Source organism: Danio rerio, chromosome 15 (genome assembly GCF_052040795.2).
Source record: "Danio rerio strain M-AB ecotype USA chromosome 15, GRCz13ab, whole genome shotgun sequence".
NCBI classification, from domain to species: Eukaryota; Metazoa; Chordata; class Actinopteri; order Cypriniformes; family Danionidae; genus Danio; species Danio rerio.
In genome coordinates this window covers 49,925,001-49,940,000 of record NC_141035.1, presented here as the reverse complement: position 1 = coordinate 49,940,000, position 15,000 = coordinate 49,925,001, and the positions used below count along the sequence as shown (strand labels likewise).

General features: G+C 54.3%; 1 protein-coding gene across 2 annotated transcripts in view; it reads right to left on the bottom strand.

Moving 5' to 3' along the window:
* The window catches only part of LOC794425 (uncharacterized), a 50,346-nt gene that overhangs the window by 17,003 nt on the left and 18,343 nt on the right, over positions 1 to 15,000 (bottom strand). The window contains exons 7-10 of one of the 2 annotated variants that reach the window (XM_087284696.1): positions 5,329 to 5,454; positions 5,146 to 5,241; positions 1,391 to 1,468; positions 1,013 to 1,060 (exon numbers count right to left, since the gene is read on the bottom strand). In XM_087284696.1, coding sequence (XP_087140822.1) covers positions 1,013 to 1,060; positions 1,391 to 1,468; positions 5,146 to 5,241; positions 5,329 to 5,454 — 348 coding nt within the window. The remainder of the gene's footprint in view (positions 1 to 1,012; positions 1,061 to 1,390; positions 1,469 to 5,145; positions 5,242 to 5,328; positions 5,455 to 15,000) is intronic. The other variant, XM_087284697.1, reaches the window with a different exon arrangement.

The window sequence follows — 15,000 nt, the reverse complement described above, 5'->3', positions numbered from 1 at the left end:
TTTTAAGTGGAGGTATTGTGGAGGGGAGGGGTTATCAGATGGTGAGTGAAAGGAGATGGGCTAATGGGGGCTAATTGAAATGGGGAGGAGCTATCAGGTATCATGTTGAAGAGAGGAGCTAAGTGGAATGGGAGGAGCTATCTGGTTCTAAGTGGAGCTATTGGGTGCTAAGTTGAAGGGGAGGGGCCATCAGATGGTCAGAGAAAGGGGATGGACTAATGGAGGCTAATTGAAAGGGGGGAGGAGCTATCAGGTATATATTGAAGGGGAGGAGTGAGTGGGGACTAAGCGAAAGGGGAGGAGCTATCAGGCATTAAGTTGAAGGAAGGAGCTATTAAATGCTAAGTGGAATGGGAAGAGCTGTTGGGAGCTAAGTGAAAGGGGAGGAGCTATCAGACATTGTTAAAGGGAGGGGCTATCAGGTTTTAAACTGAATAGAGAGCTATAGGGTGTGAAGTGAAAGAGGAGGAGTTATTAGGGGCTAAGTGAATAGGGAGGAGCCACCAGACTGTAAGTGGAAGAGGAGGAGCCTTGGGAGTTAAGTTGAAAGGAGGTGCCACAAATACTAAGTGAAATGGGAGGAGCGTTTAGGCTCTAAGTGGAAAGGGAGGAGCTATTGGTTGGTGAGTGAAAGGGGAGGAGTTATCAGGCATTATGTTGAAAGGAAGAGCTATTAAATGCTAAGTGGAAGAGGAGGAGCTATATATATATATTAAAACTACTTATATAAATTTTTAAACTACTTATATTCTCTTACGGTCTTCCGGAGATGATTACACCACCCCTTACCAATGGTGAATGCAGATGTTCACTTTTAATCTGGTAATTTGCTAATTTAATTGAGTACTTTGGCAACTGGTAAATGGATTGAATTCAGTTAGTAAAAAAAAAAAAAGTTTTCTATTAGGGATGACACTAAACTTATATATGCATCATTTAAAAATATTGCACAGTCTATTGTGTGTCAATGGAGATGCAGCTTCTGAAATATACAGTCTCTCAGATGTTTTACCTTCTTGTCTTTGTCTGTTTGTGATGCTGATTCTCCTCCAGAGTGCTGCTGTGTGAGAGATAAATAATGAGCTGGGCCTGTGATCTGGATCTTAACATGTTGAACTCAGACTAGTTAGTGAGTACCACAGACTGTATTGTGTCTATGACGAACAGATCAAGCGTACGGCAATTAAAGCGGCAGTTTTTACTGTGGTCTTCATCATAATGACTACTGTGACTCACGCTTATCCAGCTTTAACTTCTCTTAAATATGAACAGGAATCAGAAATGGTGCCGTGTATTTCTGACTTCTAGACAACTTACATTGTGTCATGTTGGCTTTTCTGTCTGCATTTAATGAGGAAAAAATTGATTTATAAAACTTTATGAGCTGCACCTTCTGCTTTTTGTCTTTCTTTTTCTTCTTGGTTTTCTCATCTTCACTGGAGCTGTCAGAGGATGAACTGCTGGAGTCCTAAAAGACCACCACATACAGAAAAGATATCTTACTTAAATGCAAGACTTTGGAGGCCCATTTCTACCATGCAATTAAAATTATTAAAACATCTCTCTCTCTCTCAATTCAATTTCTTTCTTTCTATCTATCTATCTATCTATCTATCTATCTATCTATCTATCTATCTATCTATCTATCTATCTATCTATCTATCTATCTATCTATCTATCTATCTATCGCAATTGTTGAAGGTGATTTAAAAATATCAGTCATTGCCATTTTTTTTTGCATTTTTTGCAAAATCTTTGCATTTTTTTGGTTATTCTATAATCATTGCATGCATCACTAATAAATATTCTAAACACACAAATATTTTCCATTGGTTTAAATATATATATATATATATATATATATATATATATATATATATATATATATATATATATATATATATATATATTAAAAAAATAAATAAATAAATAAAAAATAATATATATATATATCAAATAGTGACAGAATAAAATGTATTATTTTGGTCAGTTTAGACAGCTATTTAGGGGATTATTTTATTATTATTTAGACCAAACACTTTCTACTTTGCTGTAGGTCTGTTCATCTTATTCTTCGCCGACGAGCGGGCGCAGCCATTTGAATCTTTTTGGCTCAAGACTTCTGGTCGTTAAAAACTGCTCGTTTCGAGCCACCGCTATTTTCTTATTATATTATTCTACTTGGTCTGTGTAGTCATGCAAATATTTGTTTATAGGGGTGTCACGATTTCGATTTTTAATCGAAATTTATGCTCAATTTCGATTATCGAATCAAAAAAATAGAATCGTCGATGCTGCCACGCCCCATGTCACGTCAGTTTGGCTTGCCAAGCAGGGAAAAAAACAGGCTTGTTGAAGTGCTTGTTAAACTGCAGAAGCAGGAGACCCGTCGACAGAACTTAAACCCTCTCCTCTTTCAATGAAGTCGCCGGTGTGGAAGCATTTTGGATTTCCAGTGAGTTATGTTGACAACGTTCGTGTTGTCGACAAAAAACACAGTTTTGCAAGCTCTGCTATGTACGTATTACGTACGGTTCGTCCGATAGACAACACCGGCATCGCGATCCTCCGCCCGCCCCTGTTGCAAATCCGCTCGAGAAAAATACACACTCAGGCCCTGTTTACACTGTCTTTGTTTTTAAATGGCATTTTAGAACGACAACGATTTGACATCCACAGTGGCGTGTAGCATTTCTGAGCAGCCCTCCTTCCTGTCTACCTCTGAAAATGCACATCACGTGACCACACAGACACAGACGCACACACAGCCATGCGCTCGAGACAGCAGGTCCAGGCAGTCAGAGGACTGCTTCCATCTTTCACTCACTTGTACTTAGTCATTTTAGCGAACACCTCAGATACTGTTGGCTGGTTCCTGTTGGTTGTGCGTCTTTTTTACCGACGCCATTATAACGACACAGATCACTGCCTATTCACGAGTCCCGCAGAAAAAGTGATTGACAGGTGGTAATTATGTGTGTATCTTGCCTTTATTCATTTACTGTATGATTTGTTTATGGGTAAAACAAAGACCATGCAGGTCAGGTAGTTTAAACGGTAGGCTACAAATAATTAATTGGTCATTAATTAATTAATTATTCATAATCGAAAATCGAATCGTGCCTTTAGAATCGAAAATGTAATCGAATCGAGGATTTGGAGGATCGTGACACCCTTATTTGTTTGTAGAGCCAGTAGTTTGACCGTTTTCTGCCGTTTATTATTCCTAGTCATTTCTCCCATAGGCGACTGAATTGGAAGTTCTAAAACAATCGTGAAAACAGGCGCACTTCCGCATTTAAGAATGAGGTCAATACTGAAAGGCTGAATACATTAATGCCGACCTAATCATTGTAGCCTGACAGATGAACAAATACAATTAAAACCTTATGAATAAATAGGACATCTCGTAAGATACTGCATGATCCAAATATAACATTATTTGATACATATTTAAAAGTTTTCATTACATTTTGGGCATGAAATCCACCCTTTTGATGGGATCAGTTTAATTCAGATTTTTTTTTTATATCAAAGTGATCCAAATCCTACAAAAAATGGTCTGAAAAACTCAAACTAAAGGTTTGAACTGGATCAAAACCAAGATTGGATTACGTGATCTAATCCAATTATGTAATCCGTTTTTTCTTTTTAAAAACCTATTTTCAAGATTTGATCCAATCTCTTATCCAAAACCCTAGTGGATTACTTTTGAAAAACCAGCCCCTGGAGAATAAATCAGCCTTAGACTTTAAAGGCTGATTTATACATTGCATTGGGTGATCGGCGTGACCCACGCCACCTGCCTTGCACGTAGCCGTGCATTGACATACTTCTGCGTGCTGTGTTGCTCTACAACAACACTTCCCAAACACGCGCTGGCAGCAGGTTTGTATGCTCCTCTATGTCAAGTTTCTTCGTGGGTGTTTGGTTCTTTCTGAACACTAGAGATGCGCGGATGGCGGTTACAGCCGCAGATCGGGCGGATGACGTGACGAAAAATAAAATTTTAATTAAATTCGGGCGGGTGGTGGGCGGTTGTACTGTTTATGTACACATAGCTGGCGCACCAACGAAAAAGCCTAGGACTGACTTCACAGAATGAGAGGAGGAATCGGATACACTAATTCTGGATGAAGTACAGAAGTATTCCTTCCATATAGACGGATCAGCAGAGGAAAATCTACTTTCCTTTTAGGAGAAACAAGGCAGTCATTCCCACGACTAGCTCCTTGCCAAGAGAATTCTATGCATTCGAGCAACAAGCGCTAAGAGCGAGCGCTCCTTCAGTGCAGCAGGGCGCATTGAGGCCAGGCGCTCTCGTCTGAATGTTGAAATGATGTGTCAAAATGCGTTTTCTATTAAGCTACAATAATAGTAAAAAAATTGTACAGTACAGTGTGTTTAATTTAGGCTATTTATTTATTATTGTCCCTGTGCGCCAATTGGAGACGGAGTTCACTGCTGATATTCTGAGAGCTTTATAGGGGTGCTTCTCATTTCTTATTTGTGTATCCTCGTTTCCTTTCCTTGCTTTCTTTCCTCGTCTTTCCACCCCTATAGGATGCGAGGGAAGGACGCAAGGAAAAGACTAAAGGACCGAGGAACTGAATCAAGTGAAACGACACGTCCTCGTATCTTTAGCGTAACTTCAAAGCGTCGTCAATTAATGACTTGCACGTTTGAATTTACTGCATGTCTACATTAAAGTCATTCTCTATTATATAATGATCAATAAAGAAACATTCATTTAATAAAAAAAGGAATAAGCCATTCAAATAAAGAGCTCAGTCAGCAGATGGCGGGCGGGTGCGGTTTTAAAATTTGGTCAAAAATGTTAGAGCGGATGGACGGCGGACGGATGATGAGTTTTGTGATGCGGTTGCGGATGAAATAATAGCCCATCCGCGCATCTCTAGTGAACACTATCTTAATGTACAAGTAGCTCAAATTCGCTCATTCAGAGGTGGGAGCCAGCAGACGTGCAACAACTTTATCATAAGATAAACACAAAACAGCTCCTGCACACTTGTAAACACTCACTCCAACCAGCTCTCTGCTGTCCCGCAGCTCTCCGTTCATGTGTGTCAACCAAAGAGACTAAACAAAGAGCTTGCGCTACGCATCTTTGCAACGTGCAGTTACCTGCTTCTTCTTCTTCTTCTTCATCTTCTTTTTCTTCTTCTTCTTCTTGTGATCATCTTCACTGTCTGAGGATGAACTTTCAGACGAGCTGGAGTCCTAACAAACACAGAATACACACATGTCAAAAACCAAACAGAATAAAGACACAAATATCATCTTCCATTCATTTGTGTTTTTTTTTACCATCTTCTTTATCTTCCTCTTCAGCTTCTTCACTTTCTTCTGCAGCTTCTTCAATTTCTTCAAGTTTTTCTTCTTCTTCTTCTTCTTCTTTTCATCCTCACTGTCTGAAGTGGCTGCATGGCAATCCTGGCACAATAAAATAAATAAAATGATGCACTAAAATCAGAGGCGATCAACAAAATGTGGGATGTATTGATGCATTGAATATGCAGCTGAAGTCAGAATTATTCGCTCATTATAAGTAATGTTGAACATTATTACATTAGAAGTAATTAGGGGTGTCAAAAATAATCGTTTTTCCGGTGCACTGCGATGCAGACGCGGACAATTCGGTATCGGTTCAGTAATAATGATAACCGGTTATTACTGACGTCATTTACCTCACATGTGCTCTGTCGCGAGGGAGGCGATCACGAGTATTTACAACGCTTTAACTACTTAAAACTCATAAACTGTGCACAATTTCACTGTGTGTGTTTGCTGGATCAGTCTTTCACTGACATCTACAACAATAGCCCCTATTTCACTGAGATCCAGAGAATGAAAGTAGCCTACTCCATTTCTCTCTCTCTCTCTCTCGCGCACGCGCTCTGTCTCTCGCCCTGTCTCTCACACTCTCTCGCCCTGTCTCTCGCCCTGCCTCTCTCCCGTCTCTCGCCCTGCCTCTCGCCGTCTCTCGCCCTGTCTCTCACACTCTCTCGCCCTGCCTCTCGCCCTGTCTCTCGCCCTGTCTCTCACACTCTCTCGCCCTGCCTCTCGCCCTGTCTCTCACACTCTCTCGCCCTGCCTCTCGCCCTGTCTCTCGCCCTGTCTCTCACACTCTCTCGCCCTGTCTCTCGCCCTGTCTCTCGCCCTGCCTCTCGCCCCGTCTCTCGCCCTGCCTCTCACACTCTCTCGCCCTGTCTCTCGCCCTGCCTCTCCCTCTCTCTCTCGCCCTGTCTCTCGCCCTGCCTCTCGCTCTCTCTCTCGCCCTGTCTCTCGCCCTGCCTCTCTCCCGTCTCTCGCCCTGCCTCTCGCCGTCTCTCGCCCTGTCTCTCACACTCTCTCGCCCTGCCTCTCGCCCTGTCTCTCACACTCTCTCGCCCTGCCTCTCGCCCTGTCTCTCACACTCTCTCGCCCTGCCTCTCGCCCTGCCTCTCGCCCTGCCTCTCGCCCTGTCTCTCACACTCTCTCGCCCTGCCTCTCGCCCTGTCTCTCACACTCTCTCGCCCTGCCTCTCGCCCTGCCTCTCGCCCTGCCTCTCGCCCTGTCTCTCACACTCTCTCGCCCTGCCTCTCGCCCTGCCTCTCGCCCTGTCTCTCACACTCTCTCGCCCTGTCTCTCGCCCTGCCTCTCGCCCTGTCTCTCGCCCTGCCTCTCGCCCCGCCTCTCGCCCCGTCTCTCGCCCTGCCTCTCACACTCTCTCGCCCTGTCTCTCGCCCTGCCTCTCTCCCGTCTCTCGCCCTGCCTCTCGCCGTCTCTCGCCCTGTCTCTCACACTCTCTCGCCCTGCCTCTCGCCCTGTCTCTCGCCCTGTCTCTCACACTCTCTCGCCCTGCCTCTCTCCCGTCTCTCGCCCTGTCTCTCACACTCTCTCGCCCTGCCTCTCGCCCTGTCTCTCGCCCTGTCTCTCACACTCTCTCGCCCTGCCTCTCGCCCTGTCTCTCGCCCTGTCTCTCACACTCTCTCGCCCTGCCTCTCGCCCTGCCTCTCGCCCTGTCTCTCACACTCTCTCGCCCTGTCTCTCGCCCTGCCTCTCGCCCTGTCTCTCGCCCTGCCTCTCACACTCTCTCGCCCTGTCTCTCGCCCTGCCTCTCCCTCTCTCTCTCGCCCTGTCTCTCACACTCTCTCGCCCTGCCTCTCGCCCTGCCTCTCGCCCTGTCTCTCACACTCTCTCGCCCTGTCTCTCGCCCTGTCTCTCGCCCTGCCTCTCGCCCTGCCTCTCGCCCTGTCTCTCGCCCTGCCTCTCACACTCTCTCGCCCTGTCTCTCGCCCTGCCTCTCCCTCTCTCTCTCGCCCTGTCTCTCGCCCTGCCTCTCGCTCTCTCTCTCGCCCTGTCTCTCGCCCTGCCTCTCGCCTTGTCTCTCGCCCTGTCTCTCACACTCTCTCGCCCTGTCTCACACTCTCTCGCCCTGTCTCTCGCCCTGTCTCTCACACTCTCTCGCCCTGTCTCTCGCCCTGCCTCTCGCCCTGTCTCTCGCCCTGCCTCTCGCCCCGTCTCTCGCCCTGCCTCTCACACTCTCTCGCCCTGTCTCTCGCCCTGCCTCTCCCTCTCTCTCTCGCCCTGTCTCTCGCCCTGCCTCTCGCTCTCTCTCTCGCCCTGTCTCTCGCCCTGCCTCTCTCCCGTCTCTCGCCCTGCCTCTCGCCGTCTCTCGCCCTGTCTCTCACACTCTCTCGCCCTGCCTCTCGCCCTGTCTCTCACACTCTCTCGCCCTGCCTCTCGCCCTGTCTCTCACACTCTCTCGCCCTGCCTCTCGCCCTGCCTCTCGCCCTGTCTCTCACACTCTCTCGCCCTGCCTCTCGCCCTGCCTCTCGCCCTGTCTCTCACACTCTCTCGCCCTGTCTCTCGCCCTGTCTCTCGCCCTGCCTCTCGCCCTGTCTCTCGCCCTGCCTCTCGCCCCGTCTCTCGCCCTGCCTCTCACACTCTCTCGCCCTGTCTCTCGCCCTGCCTCTCTCCCGTCTCTCGCCCTGCCTCTCGCCGTCTCTCGCCCTGTCTCTCACACTCTCTCGCCCTGCCTCTCGCCCTGTCTCTCACCCTGTCTCTCACACTCTCTCGCCCTGCCTCTCTCCCGTCTCTCGCCCCGTCTCTCGCCCTGCCTCTCGCTCTCTCTCTCGCCCTGTCTCTCGCCCTGCCTCTCTCCCGTCTCTCGCCCTGCCTCTCGCCGTCTCTCGCCCTGTCTCTCACACTCTCTCGCCCTGCCTCTCGCCCTGTCTCTCGCCCTGTCTCTCACACTCTCTCGCCCTGCCTCTCTCCCGTCTCTCGCCCTGTCTCTCACACTCTCTCGCCCTGCCTCTCGCCCTGTCTCTCGCCCTGTCTCTCACACTCTCTCGCCCTGCCTCTCGCCCTGTCTCTCGCCCTGTCTCTCACACTCTCTCGCCCTGCCTCTCGCCCTGCCTCTCGCCCTGTCTCTCACACTCTCTCGCCCTGTCTCTCGCCCTGTCTCTCGCCCTGCCTCTCGCCCTGTCTCTCGCCCTGCCTCTCACACTCTCTCGCCCTGTCTCTCGCCCTGCCTCTCCCTCTCTCTCTCGCCCTGTCTCTCGCCCTGCCTCTCGCTCTCTCTCGCCCTGTCTCTCGCCCTGCCTCTCGCCTTGTCTCTCGCCCTGTCTCTCACACTCTCTCGCCCTGTCTCACACTCTCTCGCCCTGTCTCTCGCCCTGCCTCTCCCTCTCTCTCTCGCCCTGTCTCTCGCCCTGCCTCTCGCTCTCTCTCTCGCCCTGTCTCTCGCCCTGCCTCTCGCCCTGTCTCTCGCCCTGTCTCTCACACTCTCTCGCCCTGTCTCTCGCCCTGTCTCTCGCACTCTCTCGCCCTGCCTCTCGCCTTGCCTCTCGCTCTGTCTCTCGCCCTGCCTCTCGCCCTGCCTCTCGCCCTGTCTCTCGCCCTGTCTCTCACACGCTCTCGCCCTGTCTCTCGCTCTCTCTCTCGCCCTGCCTCTCGCTCTGTCTCTCGCCCTGCCTCTCGCCCTGTCTCTTGCTCTGTCTCTCGCCCTGCCTCTCGCCCTGCCTCTCGCTCTCTCTCTCGCCCTGTCTCTCGCCCTGTCTCTCGCCCTGCCTCTCGCTCTCTCTCTCGCCCTGCCTCTCGCCCTGTCTCTCGCCCTGCCTCTCGCCCTGTCTCTCACACTCTCTCGCCCTGTCTCTCGCCCTGTCTCTCGCTCTCTCTCTCGCCCTGTCTCTCACACTCTCTCGCCCTGTCTCTCGCCCTGCCTCTCGCTCTCTCTCTCGCCCTGTCTCTCGCCCTGTCTCTCACACTCTCTCGCCCTGTCTCTCGCCCTGCCTCTCCCTCTCTCTCTCGCCCTGTCTCTCGCCCTGCCTCTCGCCCTGTCTCTCACACTCTCTCGCCCTGCCTCTCCCTCTTTCTCTCGCCCTGCCTCTCGCCCTGCCTCTCGCCCTGCCTCTCGCCCTGCCTCTCACACTCTCTCGCCCTGTCTCTCGCTCTCTCTCTCGCCCTGCCTCTCGCCCTGCCTCTCGCCCTGTCTCTCACACTCTCTCGCCCTGTCTCTCGCTCTCTCTCTCGCCCTGCCTCTCGCCCTGCCTCTCGCCCTGCCTCTCGCCCTGCCTCTCACACGCTCTCGCCCTGTCTCTCGCTCTCTCTCTCGCCCTGCCTCTCGCTCTGTCTCTCGCCCTGCCTCTCGCCCTGTCTCTTGCTCTGTCTCTCGCCCTGTCTCTCGCCCTGCCTCTCGCCCTGCCTCTCGCCCTGCCTCTCGCCCTGTCTCTCACACTCTCTCGCCCTGCCTCTCGCCCCGTCTCTCGCCCTGCCTCTCACACTCTCTCGCCCTGTCTCTCGCCCTGCCTCTCCCTCTCTCTCTCGCCCTGTCTCTCGCCCTGCCTCTCGCTCTCTCTCTCGCCCTGTCTCTCGCCCTGCCTCTCTCCCGTCTCTCGCCCTGCCTCTCGCCGTCTCTCGCCCTGTCTCTCACACTCTCTCGCCCTGCCTCTCGCCCTGTCTCTCACACTCTCTCGCCCTGCCTCTCGCCCTGTCTCTCACACTCTCTCGCCCTGCCTCTCGCCCTGCCTCTCGCCCTGCCTCTCGCCCTGTCTCTCACACTCTCTCGCCCTGCCTCTCGCCCTGTCTCTCACACTCTCTCGCCCTGCCTCTCGCCCTGCCTCTCGCCCTGCCTCTCGCCCTGTCTCTCACACTCTCTCGCCCTGCCTCTCGCCCTGCCTCTCGCCCTGTCTCTCACACTCTCTCGCCCTGTCTCTCGCCCTGCCTCTCGCCCTGTCTCTCGCCCTGCCTCTCGCCCCGCCTCTCGCCCCGTCTCTCGCCCTGCCTCTCACACTCTCTCGCCCTGTCTCTCGCCCTGCCTCTCTCCCGTCTCTCGCCCTGCCTCTCGCCGTCTCTCGCCCTGTCTCTCACACTCTCTCGCCCTGCCTCTCGCCCTGTCTCTCGCCCTGTCTCTCACACTCTCTCGCCCTGCCTCTCTCCCGTCTCTCGCCCTGTCTCTCACACTCTCTCGCCCTGCCTCTCGCCCTGTCTCTCGCCCTGTCTCTCACACTCTCTCGCCCTGCCTCTCGCCCTGTCTCTCGCCCTGTCTCTCACACTCTCTCGCCCTGCCTCTCGCCCTGCCTCTCGCCCTGTCTCTCACACTCTCTCGCCCTGTCTCTCGCCCTGCCTCTCGCCCTGTCTCTCGCCCTGCCTCTCACACTCTCTCGCCCTGTCTCTCGCCCTGCCTCTCCCTCTCTCTCTCGCCCTGTCTCTCACACTCTCTCGCCCTGCCTCTCGCCCTGCCTCTCGCCCTGTCTCTCACACTCTCTCGCCCTGTCTCTCGCCCTGTCTCTCGCCCTGCCTCTCGCCCTGCCTCTCGCCCTGTCTCTCGCCCTGCCTCTCACACTCTCTCGCCCTGTCTCTCGCCCTGCCTCTCCCTCTCTCTCTCGCCCTGTCTCTCGCCCTGCCTCTCGCTCTCTCTCTCGCCCTGTCTCTCGCCCTGCCTCTCGCCTTGTCTCTCGCCCTGTCTCTCACACTCTCTCGCCCTGTCTCACACTCTCTCGCCCTGTCTCTCGCCCTGTCTCTCACACTCTCTCGCCCTGTCTCTCGCCCTGCCTCTCGCCCTGTCTCTCGCCCTGCCTCTCGCCCCGTCTCTCGCCCTGCCTCTCACACTCTCTCGCCCTGTCTCTCGCCCTGCCTCTCCCTCTCTCTCTCGCCCTGTCTCTCGCCCTGCCTCTCGCTCTCTCTCTCGCCCTGTCTCTCGCCCTGCCTCTCTCCCGTCTCTCGCCCTGCCTCTCGCCGTCTCTCGCCCTGTCTCTCACACTCTCTCGCCCTGCCTCTCGCCCTGTCTCTCACACTCTCTCGCCCTGCCTCTCGCCCTGTCTCTCACACTCTCTCGCCCTGCCTCTCGCCCTGCCTCTCGCCCTGTCTCTCACACTCTCTCGCCCTGCCTCTCGCCCTGCCTCTCGCCCTGTCTCTCACACTCTCTCGCCCTGTCTCTCGCCCTGTCTCTCGCCCTGCCTCTCGCCCTGTCTCTCGCCCTGCCTCTCGCCCCGTCTCTCGCCCTGCCTCTCACACTCTCTCGCCCTGTCTCTCGCCCTGCCTCTCTCCCGTCTCTCGCCCTGCCTCTCGCCGTCTCTCGCCCTGTCTCTCACACTCTCTCGCCCTGCCTCTCGCCCTGTCTCTCACCCTGTCTCTCACACTCTCTCGCCCTGCCTCTCTCCCGTCTCTCGCCCCGTCTCTCGCCCTGCCTCTCGCTCTCTCTCTCGCCCTGTCTCTCGCCCTGCCTCTCTCCCGTCTCTCGCCCTGCCTCTCGCCGTCTCTCGCCCTGTCTCTCACACTCTCTCGCCCTGCCTCTCGCCCTGTCTCTCGCCCTGTCTCTCACACTCTCTCGCCCTGCCTCTCTCGCCGTCTCTCGCCCTGTCTCTCACACTCTCTCGCCCTGCCTCTCGCCCTGTCTCTCGCCCTGTCTCTCACACTCTCTCGCCCTGCCTCTCGCCCTGTCTCTCGCCCTGTCTCTCACACTCTCTCGCCCTGCCTCTCGCCCTGCCTCTCGCCCTGTCTCTCACACTCTCTCGCCCTGTCTCTCGCCCTGTCTCTCGCCCTGCCTCTCGCCCTGTCTCTCGCCCTGCCTCTCACACTCTCTCGCCCTGTCTCTCGCCCTGCCTCTCCCTCTCTCTCTCGCCCTGTCTCTCGCCCTGCCTCTCGCTCTCTCTCGCCCTGTCTCTCGCCCTGCCTCTCGCCTTGTCTCTCGCCCTGTCTCTCACACTCTCTCGCCCTGTCTCACACTCTCTCGCCCTGTCTCTCGCCCTGCCTCTCCCTCTCTCTCTCGCCCTGTCTCTCGCCCTGCCTCTCGCTCTCTCTCTCGCCCTGTCTCTCGCCCTGCCTCTCGCCCTGTCTCTCGCCCTGTCTCTCACACTCTCTCGCCCTGTCTCTCGCCCTGTCTCTCGCACTCTCTCGCCCTGCCTCTCGCCTTGCCTCTCGCTCTGTCTCTCGCCCTGCCTCTCGCCCTGCCTCTCGCCCTGTCTCTCGCCCTGTCTCTCACACGCTCTCGCCCTGTCTCTCGCTCTCTCTCTCGCCCTGCCTCTCGCTCTGTCTCTCGCCCTGCCTCTCGCCCTGTCTCTTGCTCTGTCTCTCGCCCTGCCTCTCGCCCTGCCTCTCGCTCTCTCTCTCGCCCTGTCTCTCGCCCTGTCTCTCGCCCTGCCTCTCGCTCTCTCTCTCGCCCTGCCTCTCGCCCTGTCTCTCGCCCTGCCTCTCGCCCTGTCTCTCACACTCTCTCGCCCTGTCTCTCGCCCTGTCTCTCGCTCTCTCTCTCGCCCTGTCTCTCACACTCTCTCGCCCTGTCTCTCGCCCTGCCTCTCGCTCTCTCTCTCGCCCTGTCTCTCGCCCTGTCTCTCACACTCTCTCGCCCTGTCTCTCGCCCTGCCTCTCCCTCTCTCTCTCGCCCTGTCTCTCGCCCTGCCTCTCGCCCTGTCTCTCACACTCTCTCGCCCTGCCTCTCCCTCTTTCTCTCGCCCTGCCTCTCGCCCTGCCTCTCGCCCTGCCTCTCGCCCTGCCTCTCACACTCTCTCGCCCTGTCTCTCGCTCTCTCTCTCGCCCTGCCTCTCGCCCTGTCTCTCACACTCTCTCGCCCTGTCTCTCGCTCTCTCTCTCGCCCTGCCTCTCGCCCTGCCTCTCGCCCTGCCTCTCGCCCTGCCTCTCACACGCTCTCGCCCTGTCTCTCGCTCTCTCTCTCGCCCTGCCTCTCGCTCTGTCTCTCGCCCTGCCTCTCGCCCTGTCTCTTGCTCTGTCTCTCGCCCTGTCTCTCGCCCTGCCTCTCGCCCTGCCTCTCGCTCTCTCTCTCGCCCTGTCTCTCGCCCTGTCTCTCGCCCTGTCTCTCGCCCTGCCTCTCGCTCTCTCTCTCGCCCTGTCTCTCGCCCTGCCTCTCGCCCTGTCTCTCGCCCTGTCTCTCGCCCTGTCTCTCACACTCTCTCGCCCTGTCTCTCGCCCTGTCTCTCACACTCTCTCGCCCTGTCTCTCGCCCTGTCTCTCGCCCTGCCTCTCGCTCTCTCTCTCGCCCTGTCTCTCGCCCTGTCTCTCACACTCTCTCGCCCTGTCTCTCGCCCTGCCTCTCCCTCTCTCTCTCGCCCTGTCTCTCGCCCTGCCTCTCGCCCTGTCTCTCACACTCTCTCGCCCTGCCTCTCCCTCTTTCTCTCGCCCTGCCTCTCGCCCTGCCTCTCGCTCTCTCTCTCGCCCTGCCTCTCACACTCTCTCGCCCTGTCTCTCACACTCTCTCGCCCTGTCTCTCGCTCTCTCTCTCGCCCTGTCTCTCGCCCTGCCTCTCGCCCTGCCTCTCGCCCTGTCTCTCACACTCTCTCGCCCTGTCTCTCGCCTTGTCTCTCGCTCTCTCTCTCGCCCTGCCTCTCACTCTCTCTCTCGCCCTGTCTCTCGCCCTGTTTCTCCCCCGTCTCTCGCCCGTCTCTCGCCCTGCCTCTCGCCCTGCCTCTCGCTCTCTCTCTCGCCCTGCCTCTCGCCTTGTCTCTCGCTCTCTCTCTCGCCCTGTCTCTCCCCCGTCTCTCGCCCGTCTCTCGCCCTGCCTCTCGCTCTCTCTCTCGCCCGTCTCTCGCCCTGCCTCTCGCTCTCTCTCTCGCCCTGTCTCTCGCCCTGTCTCGCCCTGCCTCTCGCTCTCTCTCTCGCCCTGTCTCTCGCCCTGTCTCTCACACTCTCTCGCCCTGCCTCTCGCCCTGCCTCTCGCCCTGCCTCTCGCCCTGCCTCTCGCCCTGCCTCTCGCTCTGTCTCTCGCTCCCTCACACACACACACACACACACACACACACACACACACACACACACACACACACACACACACACACACACACACACACTGGCCCATTTGACCTGCTGGCATGACTTTTCTTCTCTTCTCGGCTGTTTTACAGCATTACTTTTGCATCCAGAAACGAGCGCGTGTCTGCAGAGTTTTCTCCACCGTGTCTATCATACATCAGCTGTGAGATCGCCGCTGCCGCCTGCCGCTTATCAGCATCACTCATCTGTGAAGAACGCAGCGCGCAAGAGCCAATCACAACCATTTTTTTTTTGAGGGTGAGACAAATTTTTTAACTAGACAAGGATCAGAAATTGAGCTGGATGTTTATATTTGTTTATAATATTTGTTAAATGCTCGTTTTGTTTAAAGTTACAGTTTATATTTCTGACTGTTTGTATTAAATGACAAAATTGTATTACAAATAGTATATAAATATAAATATATTCATACATTTTAATACAAGAACTGCTGCTGTGAAGAAAATATAAAACTGTGTATGGAAAGCACCGTCAATGCACCGTGATGCACCGAAATATCGAATTGAACCGAATCGATGGCATGATAATCGTAACCGAACCAAACCGTGAGATTAGTGTAGGTTCACAGCTCTATAAGTAATGTTGAATTTTTCCACAGTATTTACTACATTATTGTTTATTCTGGAGAAAGTTTTATTTTAGCTAGAATAAAAGCAGTTTTAACCCATTTTAAGGTCAATATTATTACCCCCTTTAGGCAATATTAGTTTT